At 46.7% G+C, this 19,726-nt stretch overlaps 1 protein-coding gene across 6 annotated transcripts in view; it reads left to right on the forward strand.

Moving 5' to 3' along the window:
* LOC137524665 (uromodulin-like) overlaps window positions 1–19,726 on the forward strand; it is a 408,103-nt gene that overhangs the window by 231,807 nt on the left and 156,570 nt on the right. For all 6 annotated transcript variants that reach the window (XM_068244787.1, XM_068244788.1, XM_068244793.1 and 3 more), the window contains one exon: window positions 10,618–10,863. In XM_068244787.1, coding sequence (XP_068100888.1) covers window positions 10,618–10,863 — 246 coding nt within the window. The remainder of the gene's footprint in view (window positions 1–10,617; window positions 10,864–19,726) is intronic.

Below are 19,726 nucleotides of genomic sequence, written 5' to 3' on the forward strand. Positions count from 1 at the left end.
GTGCACAGGCTTGACCTGTGGCCAGAGCTGTCCCAATTTGCCATCCAACTGTCTTGCCCTGCCTCAAGCATCCTGTCAGAAAGGTCCTTCAGCGCAGCTAAAGGCATTGTCACTGAGAAGAGAAGTCGCCTAAGTCACAAAAGTGTTCAGTACCTCACCTTTATTAAAATGAATGAGGCATGGATCCCGGAGGGCTACTGCCCACCCGAAGACTAAGTAAGTCCCCACACACAGCATCTCTGCCTACACGCCGTGTGACTGCCTGCCTGCCCCAAGACTAAGTCGCTCCCCACACAGCACCTCTGCCCGCAGGCCACCAACAGGGTCCAGGACTCCAGGTGGAGATCTGAATTTTTTAGGCTAGCAGCAGCCGCTATAATAGTTTTTCTGGTACGTGTACATGCCTGCCTAATTTTTTGGGCTGCACTGCGGCTGCAACAACAAAACAAAAGGCATGTGCCCATTCCCCTTCGTAAACATTACCTTGCCGCGGTGAAGGGGCTTGCGGATAACAATGAAGCAATGGCCGCCGGCTATATGAGTGTCTCGGGGGGTGGCACACCAAAGATAATAAGGTAGTTGCTTCATTGTGGACAGACCAAATTTGATCAGCTGGACAGTCACTGTTGTTCTAACATTGAGCTACCACAGCCCGGCGACCATATGGGCTTGAAAACCACCACGGCCTGCACTCTGGCCGTGGTGCGTACCAGTCCAGCACGGCCGTCACTATGCAAACAGCTGTTTGCGGTGTTACACAGTGAGTTTGGTGTGTCAGTGTGAAGCAGTATTCTAATTACACTCCGTGATTGATGTATACACATGTAAGATGTTTTAAAACACTTTAGGCCTGTAATTTAGCATTCATTAGGCTTGATTCACAAAGCGGTGCTAACCTACTTAGCACGTCAGTCTTTAGACGTGCTAACCAGGGTGCTAAGTAGGTTAGCACCAGATTTCTCAATCAGATCGCGCACAAAGTTTTGTGCGCGCAAAGTCCTATGCGCATGCTAAGTCCCATAGGCTTTAATGGGCGCTTCGCGTGGAGCACCCTGCGCTCTGTGCAGTGCGCGCATAAAGTTTTACGCGCGAAAAGCTCGTTTAGACGTGCTAAGGGGGTTTTCACAGGCGTGCTAACAGTTAGCACCGCTTTGTGAATCAAGCCCATTGTGATTTCTGCCCTTAAAACACTGCTTTGCGTCCAATCCAGATTTTTTCCCCGGGACTTTTGGTGTGTATCCCACTCCGCCATGCCCCCCTCCAGGTGTTAGACCCCTTAAAATATCTTTTCCATCACTTTTGTGGCCAGCATATTTTTTTCTAGTTTTCAAAGTTCGCCTCCCCATTGAAGTCTATTGCGGTTTGATTTTCAGTTCACGAACCGGGTTCGCGAACCTACCGCAAAAGTTCGGTTCGCACAAACTTTTGCGGTAGGTTCGAACGAAAAATCGGAGGTTCGGGCCATCTCTGCTGCTCAAGTACAGGTCCTTCTAAAAAAATTAGCATATTGTGATAAAGTTCATTATTTTCTGTAATGTACTGATAAGCATTCGAATTTCATATATTTTAGATTCATTACACACAACTGAAGTAGTTCAAAGCCTTTTATTGTTTTAATATTGATGATTTTGGCATACAGCTCATGAAAACACAAAATTCCTATCTCAAAAAATTAGCATATCATGAAAAGGTTCTCTAAACGAGCTATTAACCTAATCATCTGAATCAACTAATTAACTCTAAACACCTGCAAAAGATTCCGGAGGCTTTTAAAAACTCCCAGCCTGGTTCATTACTCAAAACCGCAATCATGGGTAAGACTGCCGACCTGACTGCTGTCCAGAAGGCCATCATTGACACCCTCAAGCAAGAGGGTAAGACACAGAAAGAAATTTGTGAACTAATAGGCTGTTCCCAGAGTGCTGTATCAAGGCACCTCAGTGGGAAGTCTGTGGGAAGGAAAAAGTGTGGCAGAAAATGCTGCACAACGAGAAAAAATGACCGGACCCTGAGGAAGATTGTGGAGAAGGACCGATTCCAGACCTTGGGGGACCTGCGGAAGCAGTGGACTAAGTCTGGAGTAGAAACATCCAGAGCCACTCTGTACAGGCGTGTACAGGAAATGGGCTACAGGTGCCGCATTCCCCAGGTAATGCCACTTTTGAACCAGAAACAGCGGCAGAAGCGCCTGACCTGTACTTAAAGAGAAACTCCGACCAAGAATTGAACTTTATCCCAATCAGTAGCTGATACCCACTTTTACATGAGAAAAATAATGATTTTCACAAACAGACCATCAGGGGGCGCTGTATGACTGATTTTGTGCTGAAACCCCTCCCACAAGAGGCTCTGGTACCGTACGGTACTCTGGGCAAACTGTCACAATGTAACAATGTTCAGACAGGAAATAGCTGTCTGTTAAAGCCAGACCAGCTAGAAACAGCTCCATAATCTGCCCACAGTAACAATGTCACCATGTAATACATGTCAGAATGTGAATCTGGGAGAGGAAAGATTTTACAATGAGCAAACACTGACTAAATCATTTATACATAATTATGGTAAAAATGAAGCACTTTTTTTATTACATTATTTTCACTGGAGTTCCTCTTTAACACTGGACTTCAGGCATTTTGGCATTTCCCTCTCCTCAGTCTTCCTCCAGACTCTGGCACCTTGATTTCCGAATGACATGGAAATGTTGCTTTCATCTGAAAAAAGTACTTTGGACCACTGAGCAACAGTCCAGTGCTGCTTCTCTGTAGCCCAGGTCAGGCGCTTCTGCCGCTGTTTCTGGTTCAAAAGTGGGTTGACCTGGGGAATGTGGCACCTGTAGCTCATTTCCTGCACACACCTGTACACGGTGGCTCAGGATGTTTCTACTCCAGACCCAGTCCACTGCTTCCGCAGGTCCCCCAAGGTCTGGAATCGGTCCTTCTCCACAATCTTCCTCAGGGTCCGGTCACCTCTTCTCGTTGTGCAGCGTTTTCTGCCACTCTTTTTCCTTCCCACAGACTTCCCACTGAGGTGCCTTGACACAGCACTCTGGGAACAGCCTATTCGTTCAGAAATTTCTTTCTGTGTCTTACCCTCTTGCTTGAGGGTGTCAATGATGGCCTTCTGGACAGCAGTCAGGTCGGCAGTCTTACCCATGATTGCGGTTTTGAGTAATGAACCAGGCTGGGAGTTTTAAAAGCCTCAGGCAGGGAACACACTACATGCGTTTTTGCGCGTTTTGCCGCGAACGGCAAAACGCGCACGATTTTAGAGGCTATTGAAAATAATAGCCTAGCTCGGGAAACGCTGCGCCGCATGCGTTTGTGCGCGTTTGCGTTCGCGTTTTTTTCCGCGTTTTGTAGCCGCACAGTTTTCTGCTTTTTTCCGCACATTGCATGACTACATGCCATGCAAACGCAGAAACGCAGAAACGCACGCGGAAAAACGCACGCGTTAGACGCGACCGCAAAACCCGACGGAAACCTGGGAAACGCAGGGGAAAACGGCCCTGCAAGTGTGTTCCCTGCCTCAGGAATCTTTTGCAGGTGTTTAGAGTTAATTAGTTGATTCAGATGATTAGGTTAATAGCTCGTTTGGAGAACCTTTTCATGATATGCCAATTTTTAGAGATAGGAATTTTGGGTTTTCATGAGCTGTATTTCAAAATCATCAATATTAAAACAATAAAAGGCTTTGAACTACTTCAGTTGTGTGTAATGAATCTAAACTATATGAAAGTCTAATGTTTATCAGTACATTACAGAAAATGATGAACTTTATCACAATATGCTAATTTTTTTAGAAGGACCTGTACTGAACCTTAGTGTCTTTCTCACAAATGCAGCCCAGATCATGAGAACATTACTTTCTGATAAAGGAAATTTATGTTTTGTAAATAACGGTCTTCAGTTGGACACCTTTTTGTGCTTTCTCGCTAATGGTCGATGCACTAAAAAAAAAAAAAAAAAAAAATCAAATTATTGCAGCCAAAAAGCTAGCTAGCTAGTCTAGCTAACTGAGTATAGTGTACCTAAAAATAAGTGTACATAAATTCACTTAAGTCTTCGTCAATAATACAGTCTACTAAGTGTAGAGATGGCCCGAACCTCAGATTTTCGGTTCGCCAACTTCCGCAAAAAGTTCGGTTTGCGCGAACTTCCGCAAACCGCAATAGACTTCAATGGGGAGGCGAACTTTGAAAGCTAGAAACACTTATGCTGGCCAGAAAAGTGATGGAAAAGATGTTTGAAAGGGTTTAACACCTGGAGGGGGGCATGGCGGAGTGGGATACGTGCCAAAAGTCCCGGGGAAAAAAATCTGGATTTAACGCAAAGCAGCGTTTTAAGGGCAGAAAACACCTTGGGCCTGATTCACAAAGCGGTGCAAACTGTTTGCACGCCAGTGAAAAACCCTTTATCACGTGATAAGAAGAAACTCGCGCGAAATTCCTGCACGCAAAGTTTTGCGCGCGCAGTCGCGCAGCGCACAGTGCGGTGCGCGCAATGCGCCCATTAAACCCTATGGCCGATATGCGCGCAAAACTTTGCGCTCGGGACTTTGCGCGCGATCACCAGCACAAAGCGGTGCTAACTCAGCGGTGCAAAGGTTATCACGCCTAAAGTATTTTAGGCGTGATAACTTGGTTGTCCCCGCTTTGTGAATCAGGCCCTTTGAATGCTAAATTGCAGGCCTAAAGTGCTTTAAAACATCTTGCATGTGTATACATCAATCAGGTAGTGTAATTAGTGTATTGCTTCACACTGACAGACCAAACTCACAGTGTAACGCACCGCAAACAGTTGTTTGTGTAGTGACGGCCGTGCTGGATTTCTGCGCACCATGGCGAGATTGCTCTTCCTCACTCAGTGATGTCAGGTAAGGTCTGACTGCCTTATCAACTTTCGATGGTTCTTTCTCTACCATTGTTAAAGCTTATATCTATTTTCTTAAAATTACATTTTCTGCTTGCTGTTCAGTACCTGCAACAAGACTCTATTATGGAGGGCAAGTCTGCCATTGTGACCACGGGTGATGGCCGGGGAATCAGGGTTCGATTCCGGCCCGGAGTGGGAGCCTGAGACCCATGCTGTATAAGTAATGTACCTGCCCTGACCGTGCTTTGCAGACCAGGCATCTGTGGTCAGATAGACCCTTGACCCAGCACAAGACGAACCAAATCTAAAGCATTTGCCAAGAATGTGTTATGGAGGGCAAGTCTGCCATTCTTTCAACTGTTCGATAAACTTTCTTTGGCACTTTTTGAGTACCATGGTGACCATGGGTAATGGCCGGGGAATCCTGGTTCGATTTCGGTCTGGAGTGGGAGCCTAAGAAACGGCTACCACCACCACATATCCAAGGGTGGCCACAGGCACGCTGTGGGCAAAGGAGCAGGAACGGCTACCACCACACATCCAAGGAAGGCCACAGGCACGCTGTGGGCAAAGGAACAGGAACGGCTACCACCACACATCCAAGGAAGGCAGCAGGCATGGCAATGCACGTCCCGAGGTAGTGACCAAAAATATCAATACACGAGGACTTTCGAGGCCCTGCTGTATATGAGATGAATCAACTTTAAATCCTTTAACGAGAATCTGTTATGGAGGACAATGATGACACCACTTGCCTTTCACGAGATTGTGTTCTGGAGGGCAAGTGGATGCACTGAACACAACAGGTAGGTATATGCAGTGATGAGTTGGATGCACTGAACACAACAAGTAGGTACAGTATATGCAGTGATGAGGTGGGTGCACTGAACACAACAGGTAGGTATATGCAGTAATGAGGTGGGTGCACTGAACACAACAGGTAGGTATATGCAGTGATGAGGTGGGTGCACTCAACACAACCGGTAGGTATATGCAGTGATGAGGTGGGTGCACTGAACACGGCAGGTAGGTATATGCAGTGATGAATGCTTTCCATGAGAAAATGTATGCGTGCTCAAACACCAAGTTTAACCCTAGCAAGTCTGGCTTTGCAAATGTGGCCTAATTGGCTATTCATGAGGCAATGCTCATGCAAATATGCATTTGCTTTCGCATGCCAAACTATGCAGGGTCAAAATACTTTTGCAAACCACTGTATATGCAGTGATGAGGTGGGTGCACTCAATACAACAGGTAGGTATATACAGTGTGAGGTGGATGCACTCAGCACAACAGGTAGGTATATGCAGTGATGAGGTGGGTGCACTCAACACAACAGGTAGGTATATGCAGTGATGAGGTGAATGCACTCAACACAACAGGTAGGTATATGCAGTGATGGGTATTACAATGTGCACCTGTCACACACAGACAGGTAGCGGACAGGCCCAGTGACTCTGCGTGCGCTCACGTAGGTAGGTGGGTGCACTGTGAACAACAGGTAGGTAGGTATATGCAGTGATGGGTATTACCATGTGCACCTGTCACACACAGACAGGTAGCGGACAGGCCCAGTAACTCTGCGTGGGCTCACGTAGCGTGGGTAGGTGGGTGCACTGTAAACAACAGGTAGGTAGGTATATGCAGTGATGAGTATTACAATGTGCACCTGTCACACACACAGGTAGTCACTGAATGTGCTGGGCCTGGCAGTGGCACACACAGTATGAATTAGCAAGGCTGTCTATGCAACACAAGTGTCAGTGGGAGACACACACACACACACACAAAATAGATCACAAGAACAAGATTAGCTCTCAAAAGAGCTGTTCTGGGGTGCTATTTTAGCAATAAGAATCAGCAAGGAGCAAGCTAACAAGCCTACAAGAGCCTAACTAATCTTTCCCTATGAGAGAGTCTGATGCAGCTTTTCCTTCTTTATTTACTGCAGGCACATGAGTGAGTAAGATGGCCAGCGCTGCGCTACATGCCTTTTATAAGACGGGGAGTGGCTCCAGTAGGGAGTGTAGCCTGATTGGCTACAATGTGCCTGCTGACTGTGATGTAGAGGGTCAAAGTTGCACTATGGGGGCGAACTGAACTTCCGGAAAAGTTTGCGGTTCTCCGCGATCGTAAACCCCGGAAGTTCGCCGGCAACCGTTCGGGCCATCTCTAACTAAGTGTCAGCTTTTATACTGTTTTTATACTGATAGTAATCAGGCTTTGCTTGAGCTTTCTGTCTTTCCAACTGTTTCTAGGCACTTAAACTGGCACTTTTCTCTCTTTGCAAGTGTTTATACCCTTATACCATCCATGAACAATTAAATTGTAAATATTTTTTTTTAAACATTTTTATTTCATTACTGTATTTTAACACAGGAAACCTTTGTTACCCACTTTCATCAACACATTAATTAGCATGGATATACATTTAATTTAGATCCTTTTATTTATCTCTACTAACAGACTGGACTTCTTTATGCTACAAAAATCCACTAAAAATAATTGATTTCCCTGTTATGAGTATTTTATATAGGTATCTGAAATGTATTGTTTTTGCCTTAATTCACAAAAAAATCCTGCTCAGCTTGTTTATTTTCATAGTGTTCTGCACATGTTAGTTTTGATTAAAAATGCCCTTTCTAATTCATAACTTAGGGACGTATTTATGTGAATCCCAATGTACTGTATTTGGAGAAGAGCTGTTGTGTCATTGCAGTGGCCCAGCAGCCCACAACCTGCAGTGCAGTCTGGAAGTTAAGCTCCCACATTCTAATGGAGGGGGCAATGGTTCTTACAGACACTAAGGGCCTGTTTCCACTACACGCAGATTGGACAGCTGGACGCAGAAAAACTGACTCCAATGAATGTCTATGGGCCTGTTTCCACAACATGCAATTTTTCTGATGCAGATTTTCCCATAGGCATTCATTGGAGTCAGTTTTTCTGCATCCGTTCTGCATCCAATCTGCGTGTAGTGGAAATAGGCCCTTACCCACCCCTGGCATCCTTTATAAAGGGAGGAGAGATGACAGTGATGAGCAAAGTGTCCTGCTGAGAGGAGATAGTGTCACATCTGAAACAGAGGACTTCCATAGATGACTGTGAGGTGTTTTTCTGGAGTGGAGGCCCATTTTTGTGTTAGGTGGGCAGGAGAAAGTGGAGTTAGACTTTCAAATTCAGTCCACCAGCTTCATCATTGACTTCACTTGTTCATAGGTAAGCTATTGGGTTCATTGCAGCTGGCAACTAAGGGCACTTCATCTCCCCTTTTTATTCCTGTTGATCTAAACCCAGTCAGTGTAGTGTAGTGGGAAAATTGCAAAACAGAACTGAAAATAAAGTGTAGAGAAACCGAGAACCCAATATAGTGTAGTATGTTAAGCATAAATGAAGTAAAGGTTATCGTGAGAAAATTATACTCACAAACATGGGTTACCACAAAGGCAACCACTGTATAGGCAGGTGAGGAAATTAGACCTGTCCTCACTCAGGGATAAGAAGTCGCTCTCTGTAGATGCGAAAGGGGGTAGATCACCCCTCCACCAGGGGTGGACACGGTATAGCAGTAGGAGAACAGAGGCGCCAGCAGGATGAAAGCGGATACAAACTTTAACATTTGCTGGGAGGAAGTGGTGGACTTACCTCCATAAAGCAGACACAAAAGACTGTCTGAATAGCAGCAATCACATTTATTAAATAGTACCCCAAAAAAGTGCAACGCGTTTCGCAGGCCCAGCCCGCTTCATCAGGCAATAAATGTGGGGACAAAACAGAATTTCGGCATTAGCAGGTGTAGTCACAATTTCCCCATGTTTATTGCCTGATGAAGCGGGCTGGGCCTGCGAAACGCGTTGCACTTTTTTGGGGTACTATTTAATAAATGTGATTGCTGCTATTCAGACAGTCTTTCGTGTCTGCTTTATGGAGGTAAGTCCACCACTTCCTCCCAGCAAATTTTAACGTTTTTATCCGCTTTTATCCTGCTGGCGCCTCTGTTCTCCTACTGCTAGAACTGAAAATGTCTACATTGTCATAAATGGTGAGGAAAAAAGCATCAGCGGTGCAGAACAAAGCAATGCCATTGGCATTTTAAGGCACCTTTCCACTGCTCACTACTTAAAACAAAACAAAAAAAGTGTAACGATGACCATACATCTAGCGATGTATGAGCAGATTCAACCAAGATCTCTCTCTGATCTAATCAATTCTTTCTGGATTCGGACTTATGACGCCACATCGCCTCTCTGGTTGCCGTTTCCCCAAATGTTAGATATCATCCTGTGCTTGTGCATGTAAATATTTTAGCTGTCTGCTATCCCTGAATATCCATTTAACGTCTGCATTGGAGCCCCACATGGCTGGCGTTATAGCATGTGGGACATTACACATGCACCCCAGGTGCTATTTGCCGGTAATCACGTGCAACATGAATGCAGAAGAAGTATGGTGGACACTCAGGGGCAGTGAACAGGTAAAGTATTTACATGCACGGGCGCTGGATGTCCATCTAACATTTGAGGAGACAGCAGCCGTGGGTTCTGTCATGTGTTCGCACGTCCCCACGATATCTCAGCATGCCCGATCGATACATTCAACCAATTTCGGCAATTGGGTGTGCTTGTTGCAGCACCAATTTTCATCTGAATTGCTAAAAATAATCAATTTGCATGGTTGATCGGCTGCAAAATCGACAGATGTTTGGTAGGCCTCTTTAGTGTAAAGCTTCTTAATTGTACGTGGGTTAAATCAGACATTTGTTTTTTATATCCATGTCCTTTTTCCTGGGACCCCATCTAATAATATTATTAATTATAAGGTATTTATATGATAATTATATAAATTAATAATACTAATTGTAATCTATTAATAATAATAATTTGTATTATTATTATTACAAAACTAATGTGATGGTCTGGATTTTGAATACTGAGGTAATGTTTCCATCTGGATGCTTTGAAAATTGTAAGATATCAGTAAGCAAAGGGTTCTCTAAAATTGTTTATTTTTAAAGCAGTTTCTTTTCGGGTAGAATAATGTATCAAACTGCCACTGAATTACTAATAATTGTTTAAAGAGAATCTGTACTGTGAACATCTTACATAAATAAAAGTACCAGCCTGTTTGTAGTCTTCTCCTAGCCCCCTCTGTGACATTTTCGCTGCTCCTGCTGCTTTCCTGGTGATAAAATCACTGTTTTATTCATTGTTTTTGTAAACAATGAAGATGGCCGCCAAAGAGGAAATACATCATCAGAGCAGGTGCCTGTTTGCTGAGGCTCCTCTGAAATGTGACTTGATTGCTGGATCGTTACTCCCATGTGTTTCCTTAGCTGCTTGTCTGAGCTCTGCATTGATCTCTCTGCACTCACATCTGTTTGAAATGTCTCAGCTCCATGAGCCTTGCAGAGACGCTGGCTGTGAGCAGAGACAAGCCTGTGACTCATACACACACAGGAGAGCCTGCAGGGGGCATGCAGAGGGCGTGCATAACTTCTCCCTATCACAGCAGAGAGAGTGCATTCCTCTTTGTCTCCACAAGGCTTGACAAGAAAATAAGTTTAGATCTATTACAGAGACAGTGCAACTAGAAAAGGCTGCAGTAATCCAGACCACATTAGAACAGGTATAGGAACTTATAGGATAGAAGAAATAAGGCTGAAAATTTTGTTACAGAGTCTCTTTAAAAAAAAATGATTAGAAGTTCTGTTGTAGAAAAATAATGTATTTCTATTACTTTATTGTAGTACTGTACACATTGTCACAGAAGGCACCGGTCAGTTCAGTCTCTCTATAGCTCTATTCCAAGATGGCAACTATACTACTCCTTATCAACAGCCTGTAGTTCAGTTGTCAAGTAAAGCTTACCTGTATATTGGTATCTCTCTTGATGGGCCAGACGCAAGTCAGTATGCTGTGTTGATGACAAACTGTTTTGGAACACCAACAAAAAACATTGATGATCCTACAAAATTCTACATCATCAAAGATAGGTATGTTATCTCCAACTGCATGTATATTCTTGTACAATTGCACTTCCTATTGCAAAGTATAAGGGCTTTTAGTTACTGTAAACTAAAGCAAAAAAAGGATACAAAGGCTGCCATATTTATTTTCTTGTAAACAATGCCTTTTGTCTGCCTCTCCTTGTGATCTTTTAGTTTCACTAGTATCTAATGCTGGGGATACACGGTACGTTTCTGTACCGTGTATCGAGCCGCTGATGCTCCCAGCTGATAATTTCCGACAGGTCCAATACCTGTGCGGATCGATTCCCCGCTCGATCCCCGTGGGCGGACAATAGCGGGGACACGAGGAAGCGCCCGCGGGGATGAGCGGTAATCGATCCGGGCGGCCGTGGGGACGTTGCGGGAGTCAAGCCGCCGGATCGCTCCGTGTATGCCCAGCATAACACTCATAAAACAAATACACAGCCAACGTGTTTAGTTTTTAATAACAGCACATGATCTGGATGTTCATTCTGGGTCAGTAACATACTAGAGGCATACAATCAGCTGGAAAGCCAAGCAGTTAGCACTGTTTAAAAGGAAATATGCAGTATATGCCAACTTCCATATCACTCTTACTACAGAGTTAGTTTAAAATGTATAAGTTGCAAAATATTAGTCTTCCAAAAGTGTCTCTCTAGACAATTACTACATTATCTCTCTGTAGTTAGTTCCCTTCAAGTGATACTCATGCTTGTGATAACCGTATGTGAGATGATAACAGCATGATATAGAAAGAGTTCAATCACTCCTCAACAAGAGTGTTGGAAGGCTATCAAAAGACTCAGGACACTACTCAGCACCAGTGCAAGTAGAATCATGTGTCATAGCAAACTGTGGGCAGGGGCATGTCAGTTTATGGGAGTGGCGAAAGATGTACAGTACGTGGTCATAGTAGAAGTGACACTAGTAATGGTGTCTGTGCTGTTTTCTACTAAGCACACTAAGTATTTTAGATCATAATTAAGCAGTCATATCCAACAACAACAATTAGGCAGCATGCTTCTCCGCACAACATAACTAGGTAATGTGTACCCCCAAATCACATAATTAAAGTGTACCCGAGGAGGCAACATGTGACATAGTGGTAGATTCATCAAATGACGGTAATACTGCGGTGCACACATAGCGCATGGCAGTATTACTGTCACTTCCACATGCAGCACCGGGAGTAACGCCAGAAGCGTGAATCGCAGTACTAGAGTAGCACGGCCGTTGCTACGGCTAAAGTAACGTGTGTTACTAACAATAATGCTTGTTAGTGACACGTTATGGTAGCAATGGTCACACTACTGTAGTACCGCAAGTCATGCTACTGGAGTAACTCCTGGTGCTGCATGCGAAAGTGACGGTAATACTGCTGTGTGATATGTGTGCACTGAAGTATTATTGGCATTTGATTAATCTGGCCCTTGATGAGATAAACAGGTATATACAGTGCAAAACATATTTATAACCAGGCAGTTTTTCTTTTTTTATTTTGCTGTCTGAAAGAGATAATTCTCAGGCATGCAAATGACAGCTTCCATCTTGTCGTACCTTGTCGGTATTATAGCAAACCTCATTGATAAGCAAATTACAGCCATAAAAGCTTTCATATCAGGACATAACTTCTGAGGGCAAAGGAGAGATAGAAAAGGCTCAGTAGTTCATGCATTTTAACTCAGGGAAAATGAATAGACTGCTATTGAGCAGTGACAACAAAACATTCAGTCTACCTTGTAAATGTTTAGATATAAAATAAAACCATGATATATCTAAAAAAAGGTCATTTTTAGAAGTTGGAAGATAAATACAATTGTTTATCTCAGCAGTTTATTTTCACCTTAGGTTCACTTTAAGGACACTTTTGTTTTTAACATTTGAACTTTTATTAGCAGATTTCAGTTGAAAAACTAACAATTTGAGCAACAATATCATCTGCAGCAGGGTTTACAAAATACAGTTGAGACAATGGACATTATTGTCATCATGTCAATACAGTTGATCATAGATGAGAGAAAAGCTGTATAGTTAACAAGTTGAAGTATATGGAGTGCAGAAGGGATGATAATAACATTAACAAATATTATAACATTAACAGATATTAAAACTAATATTAAAACTGTTGAACGGCCCAAAAAGTTTGTTTAAGAAGCTTAAGATCTTTTAGTGCTAGATTGGTTGTGCTAGGACTGAAGGAACCTAGTTTAAAATAGTATCTTGATGCAGTAATGCATGTTGAAGGGATGTTTTAGGGTAATATATTTCTTAATCTGCATTCCATGGTGATATTTGTTTTATACAAGGAAATAATTGAGTTAGAGAAGGAGGGTCAGCCATTTTCCAAGAGGAAGTTATTTGGTGTCTAGTGGTACAGAGGCAGTTAAACACTTTTGAAGAACAAAATCATTTAAAAAATGTATACAGTACAATACAATTGTTATTCTTACCCAATAACCAATAGAGTTGTCCCGAACGGTTCGGCCGCAAACTTATTTGCGCGAACATCGGTGGTTCGCGTGCGTGGCAAAATGCGAACTTTATGGCGAGTTCGACCCGCCCCTATATTACATAATTGGGCTAAAGTTTGACCCTCTACATCAGAGTCAGCAGACACATGACAGCCCCCCCCCCCCCCCTTATATAAGGCAGCTGCGTCGGCCATTATCTCACATCCTTGTTGCTGCAGTAGTGAGAGAAGGGAGAGAAACCTGCTGCAGAGATAGGGAAAGCTTAGTTAGGCTCTTGTAGCTTGCTCCTAGCTGATATTTGTTGTTTAAAAGCACCACAAAAAGAGCTCTTATCAGAGCTAATGTTTTTGTGGAGTCTTTTTTTTGTGTGTGCCACTGACACTGCATTATACAGCCCTGTGTGTCGCAGCTGTCCCTTGCTAATTGCTATACTGTGCAAGGCCCAGCACATTCAGTGCCTACCTTTTCACTGCACCTGTGTGTGACAGCTGCACATTTGTATCACCAGTCCGATCGTGCATACCTGTATATGTTCACTGCACCTGCGTGACAGCATGCAGTGTTATATACCAGCAGTCACTGCATAACTGTTCACTGCACCTGTGTGTGTGACAGCTGCACATTGTATTGATACCAGTCACTGCAAACCTGTTCACTGCACCTGTGTAACCGCACATTGTTGTACCAGCAGTCACCGCAACCTGTTCACTGCACCTGTGTAACCGCACATTGTTGTACCAGCAGTCACCGCAACCTGTTCACTGCACCTGTGTAACTGCACATTGTTGTACCAGCAGTCACTGCAACCTTTTCACTGCACCTGTGTAACCGCACATTGTATAAGTCAAGTCAGAGTATACCTTTCACTTCATCCCCCCCAATATGGACAAAACAACAGGCAGAGGCAGGCCACCTGGCAGTTCTGTTCGAGGTGGCGTGATTTCGTGCGGCCCCGGACCAAAGTACAGTGTTCAGAAGGCATGTGCATCAACTCCCAAGATTGCCAGGACGTACCTAACTATTTAACACAGAACACCTCATCTTCCTCAACTTCCACACGGAAGCAAGACATATCTTCCTCCGCAGCCACCACTGCTACTACTAGCACCACATCCGGCCCATTTGACACTTTGCAGGAGTTATTTGATGGGGAATTAACTGATTCACAGCCATTATTGTTACAAGATGACGGCGCTAAGCATGTTACACCAGCACCTCATATGTCTGAGTTAGGCGCCAGTATGGACCTAAGGTGTGAGGATGATGAAGTACCTGTTGTTGGTGCAGTTTTGGAGGTGTCTGATACAAGCAAAGCCGTGGAGGATAATGATGATAATAATGATGATGACACTGCCATGGATGCCACGTGGGATCCTAATAGACAAAATGAACAGGGGGACAGTTCAGAGTGGGAGTCAGAGAGGAGTAGGAGGAGACGAGTTGCTGAAAGAAGCAGGGGGAGCTTGTCATCATCAGAAACAGCTGGTGGCAGTGTCCGGCAGCATGTATCGCCACCTATGGACAGCCACCCAACATGCTCTTCAAGGTCAGCTGCTGACGCCACCACCAAAGTGCCATCATTTCAGGGATCAGCGGTGTGGAGTTTTTTGTGTGTGTCTGCCTCAGATGAGAGCAATGCCTTCTGTACTATCTGCGATCAAAGATTGAGTCGTGGAAAGACCAAGACCCGCGTAGGGACAACTGCCTTATGAAGGCATATGGTGAAAAAGCACAAACAGCAATGGCACCTGAGGAAAAGCAGCAAACAAAGGCAAAGCCACCCTCCGCCTCGTTTTCCTCCTTCAGGTGCAGCATCTTCTTCAGCCGCTTTATCCATTGCACCTTCACAGCCACCCTCCTCCACTCCGCCTCTCACCTTGAGCACTTCCTGCTCCTCTGCCCACAGCAGCAGCCAGGTGTCCGTGCCACCGCAGTGGAAGATACTAGGCCGCAATTACTTTTCTCAAAAGACGCTACCCAAACTGTACTGTGATGTAGAAAGCAGTGCTGCTCATCCAGATTCCGGATATCTGGGTAACCCGGGTATCCAACCCTTTTTCAGCTATCTGATTCGGATTCAGATTCCAGATTTCTGTGGAAATCCGGATAGCTATCTGCAGATAGTTGGCTGGCAATGCGGATATCCGCGGACACTTATCCAGGTAGACCCGGATATCCGAACTTCTTAGGCCTATCCGACCGGATCCGGTTTCTGGATAGCTGGGCCCAAATCCGGAATGCAAACCACGGATAGCTGGTCGCATGCCCGAATACCTGCGGACATACCTCCCAACTTTTTGAGATGAGAAACCGGGACATAAGCCACACCCCCTGACACACCCCCAACCACACCCCCTGACACACCCCTAGTCAAAAAAAATATATTTACACAATTGCAGATATATATATATATATATATATATATATATATATATATATATATGCAATTGTCATTAAAAAATGGTGGGGAGAAGGGTGAGGGTGCCCATGGGTTTCTGTGTCTATGCCCCCCTGATGTGTCTGTCGCCCCCCCTCTCTGAACGCCCCCCTGATGTGTCTGTCCCTCCCCCCCTCTCTGAACGCCCCCCTGATGTGTCTGTGTCCCCCCTCCTCCCTCCCTGTAGACAGAGTGAGCGCAGCGGAGCAGCCAGCCGAGTCCTCTTACCGCTGATCCACTCGTACTGGCATCAGACCTCCATGTGCTTCCTGTGACGTCATAGTAAACAGGAAGCACATGGAGGTCCGACTGGCTGCTCCGCTGCGCTCACTCTGCTAACAAGGAGGCGGGGACAGAAACATCAGGGGGTTATTCAGAGAGAGGGAGGGAGGAAATAATGAAGCCGGGCTCCCGCATCCCTCATTACCGCGGCTGGAGCCTCGATCATTTTTTCCTCCTCCATTCTCTGCCCAGCCGTCGGGATTCAAGAGGGGGGGCCCGGGATAGCGGGAGGGCCCCCCCAAATCGTGAGAATCCCGACGAAAATGGGACGGTTGGGGGGTATGTCCGCGGATATCATGCAGATATCCGGATCCGGGTACTGTTACCATGGAAATGACGTCCATCAGAGGGCTCCCAGCCTAAGCCCAAGCAACCAATCACAGAGGGGAACCTTGGCCAGTCCCTCCTGTATATAAGGAGGAGGCCATGATGAGAATCTCGTCCTTGCTTGACTGCCACTGAGAGAGACACTCCAGTGTGTTTGGCTGAAGCAAGTGCATTATCTGAGTGGTAAACCCAGCGTTTTTACACTTAAACACCTTCTGCACACTATTGTTTTACTGTGTTGTAGTTAGCTAGTCTGTGTATAGTTAGTGTATAGTTTCTCTGTATAGTTACTGTGTTATATATATTGTGTAGTTAGTGCAGTGCTATTAGTTGTTAGAGAGTGAGAGTAGTACTGTGTTAGCTGCTACTACAGATTATTGCAGTGCTGCAGCTGCTGTGCTGCTGACTGAGCAGTATCAATGTGTCTTGTTGTATTCTGCTGTCTGTCACTCCGTGCTGATTCACAGTCCAAGCCCGCCGCTGCTAATAAAGTACAAGTACCCCACACATCATCTGTGACGTCATCATCAACAGTCTTATACTATGTCTGGCACTGGCAGCCGGGGGAGGGGCAGCAAGGCCAAGAGGAGAGTGAGCAACATTGCGGCCTCCAGCAGTTCTGCCGCATCAGTCTCCATTCGGCCGCTAGCCACTGGCCGTCCAGCTGGTAAGGGGAGTCACGCTGCAGAGACGCAGCAGCGTGTTGCGAACATTTTCAAGCAGGGTCAACGGTGCAAATTGGAGGAGAAAGACGCAATGCCTGTGATGCAGCTGATGGTGGATGACGACGAGCAGGCCAGTGAGGCCACCACCAGCCCTAGAGAAAACATTCTGAGCAAAATTGGCTTTGTGGAAGAGTCTGAGATGCTGACAGTAATTGTTGGGGGGGGGAGCCCGTCCATGATGTGTCAGCAGAAGAGGAGTTTGAGGCGGGCTCAACATCCCAGCAGTTGTTTGAGGAGGGGGAGTTTGATCTTGATGATGAGGTGAAGGACCTGGACTACCATGGACTGCAGAGGAATGTCAGCTCTGACTCTGAGGAGGAGGATTCAGTGGTTCTGGCATGCAGGATCAACATTGCAGGGATTGGCAGGAGCAGCAGTGGGCATGGAATGCGTGACCCACAGCCTGCTGCTCCATCTGCCAGTGGCGCTACTACCACCAGCCGCACCACTCAACCCCAGGCCCCAACCACCACTGGGAGAAAATCGGTATCAGCATCCCATTCTGAGCGACGTAAAGGCAAACTGCAATCCCCAATATGGCAGTTTTTCCATCTGCCCTCACTTGATAGCAAGTTTGTAACTTGCAAATTATGCCATGCGAAGCTGAGCAGAGGGTCTAACCCCTCCACTTATGGCACCTCCAGCTTCATCAACCAACTGGCCAATAAACACCAAACGGAGCATTTGGAGTTCAAGAGGCTGAAGGAAGCTGGCGCTGGCCCTTGCAGAGGTCAGAGCACCATAACCCCCTTTGCCACGCCTGCTGACACAGAGGAGACCACTGAGGCAGCCAGTCCTCCTCAGTGGTTTCCTCTGCTCCCTCCTCGGCTTCCCATGCAAGCCTAAAACGCCACCACCACCAGACCCTGCTGAGTGAGTCGTTTATGGTCAGGGCTCAGCCTCCCGGCAGCCGTCACGTACGCCAGCTGAACGGCTTGCTTACACGGGCAATGTCCTCCCAGCTCCTCCCGTACTCGTTTGTGCAGGAGGGGAGCCAGATGCGTGTGCTCCTGCAGTGCGCAGTGCCGGATTGGCCAATCCCCAGCCAGCACTACTTCGCACGCACGGCCATCCCAGCACTGCACCATTTTGGGAAGGTCAACGTGGAGCGTGGGCTGGATCATGCGGTGGGTATGTGACCATGGACTCATGGTCAAGCCGGTTTGGGACAGGCCAGTACCTCTCTTTCACCACGCACTGGGTCAGTTTGGTGGAAGGGGCGAGGAGGGGACAGCAGCGTCATCTTCCCAGTGGGTTGTGCCACCCCGCAGCAGGATCAGGGGAAGTGCATCAGGTTCCAGCTCTGATCCGGTTCCATCCGCTGCCAAACACCCCTGCCTCAGCAGCAGTGTGAAGGCCCACCACTGCCGAGCTCTACTGCAGAAAGTCACTCTGGGGAAGAACAAGCTTATGGCCGAGGAGAGGAGTTGGCTGATCCCTAGAGGCCTCAGAGTCGGAGAGGTGGTGGCCGACAATGGGGCAAACCTGGTTGCTGCCATCCACCAGGGAAACCTCACCCACATCCCCTGTCTGCCCCACGTCCTGAACCTGGTGGTGCAGAAATTCCTGCACACCTACCAGGGGATGGACACTCTTCTGGGAGCGGCAAGGAAATCCGTTGGTCATTTTCGCTGCTTGGGTGGTGCCACAGCGTCCCTGGAAGCCATGCAGCTGGAGCTGAACCTCCCACGGCACCGGCTCATTATAGACGTTCCAACACGCTAGAATTCCACCCTGGCAATGTGAACGTCTGATTGAACAGAGGTGGGTGTCAACCTCTACCTGGCCAAAGCCACCTTGGAGGCCAACTTTTCTGGGACCGGCACCACCCACCTCCCGGACATCATCCTCAGTGCTGATTGGGGAAAAATGCAGCTGGTGTGCTTGGTGCTGACACCCTTCCTGGAGGCCACCAACATGGTCAGCCGGGACCATGCGTCGCTGTGTGAGTGGGTGACCATGGTGTGCATGCTGAAAAAGGACATCGATGCTCTGCTGGAAGTGGGAGAGGAAGCCTTGATCCAGCAGGAGCAGCAGCAGCAACCTTCACAGTCCACCTCTGTGCGGCAGGAGGAGGAGTTGGAGGAGTTGGAAGTCCCTGACCTTGAAGAGGAGGGGGCACAGTGGAGTGCAGCTGCAGTAGTGTGGGTGTGGAGAGAGCAAGATGAGGCTCCGGAATCAGAGGAGGAGGACAGCACTGTCAGCAAGCCAGAAGATGATGGGTCAGCAGAGATGGCAGCCCTCTTCCCCATGGCAGCGCACATGCTGCAGTGTCTGCGCAGGCCCAAGGGTGAAGCAGATGCATGCTCGGGAGGACATCTGGATCACCCTGATTCTAGACCCACGGCTGAAGGGGAAGCTGGCTCAGTTCCTGCCTTTCAGAGGAGACCCTGTGTGCCAAATGAGGGACTTGCAGCGGATTCTGGTTCGGCACTTGGAGGATGCCTTCCCACAGACTCCCACCCCCCCTGCTGTCACAGTCCAGCCAGCACAGCAGCAGGCGCCTGCATCCAGCAGCAGCAGGCGCCCAACAAACCTGCTGTCTCTGACAAAGGCGGTCTATGCCATGCCAGTACCGCTGCCTATAGAGGAGGTGCCTGCAGCAGCACCCGGCTATCAAAGCC

This window comes from Hyperolius riggenbachi, chromosome 7 (genome assembly GCF_040937935.1).
Source record: "Hyperolius riggenbachi isolate aHypRig1 chromosome 7, aHypRig1.pri, whole genome shotgun sequence".
Lineage (NCBI taxonomy): Eukaryota > Metazoa > Chordata > Amphibia > Anura > Hyperoliidae > Hyperolius > Hyperolius riggenbachi.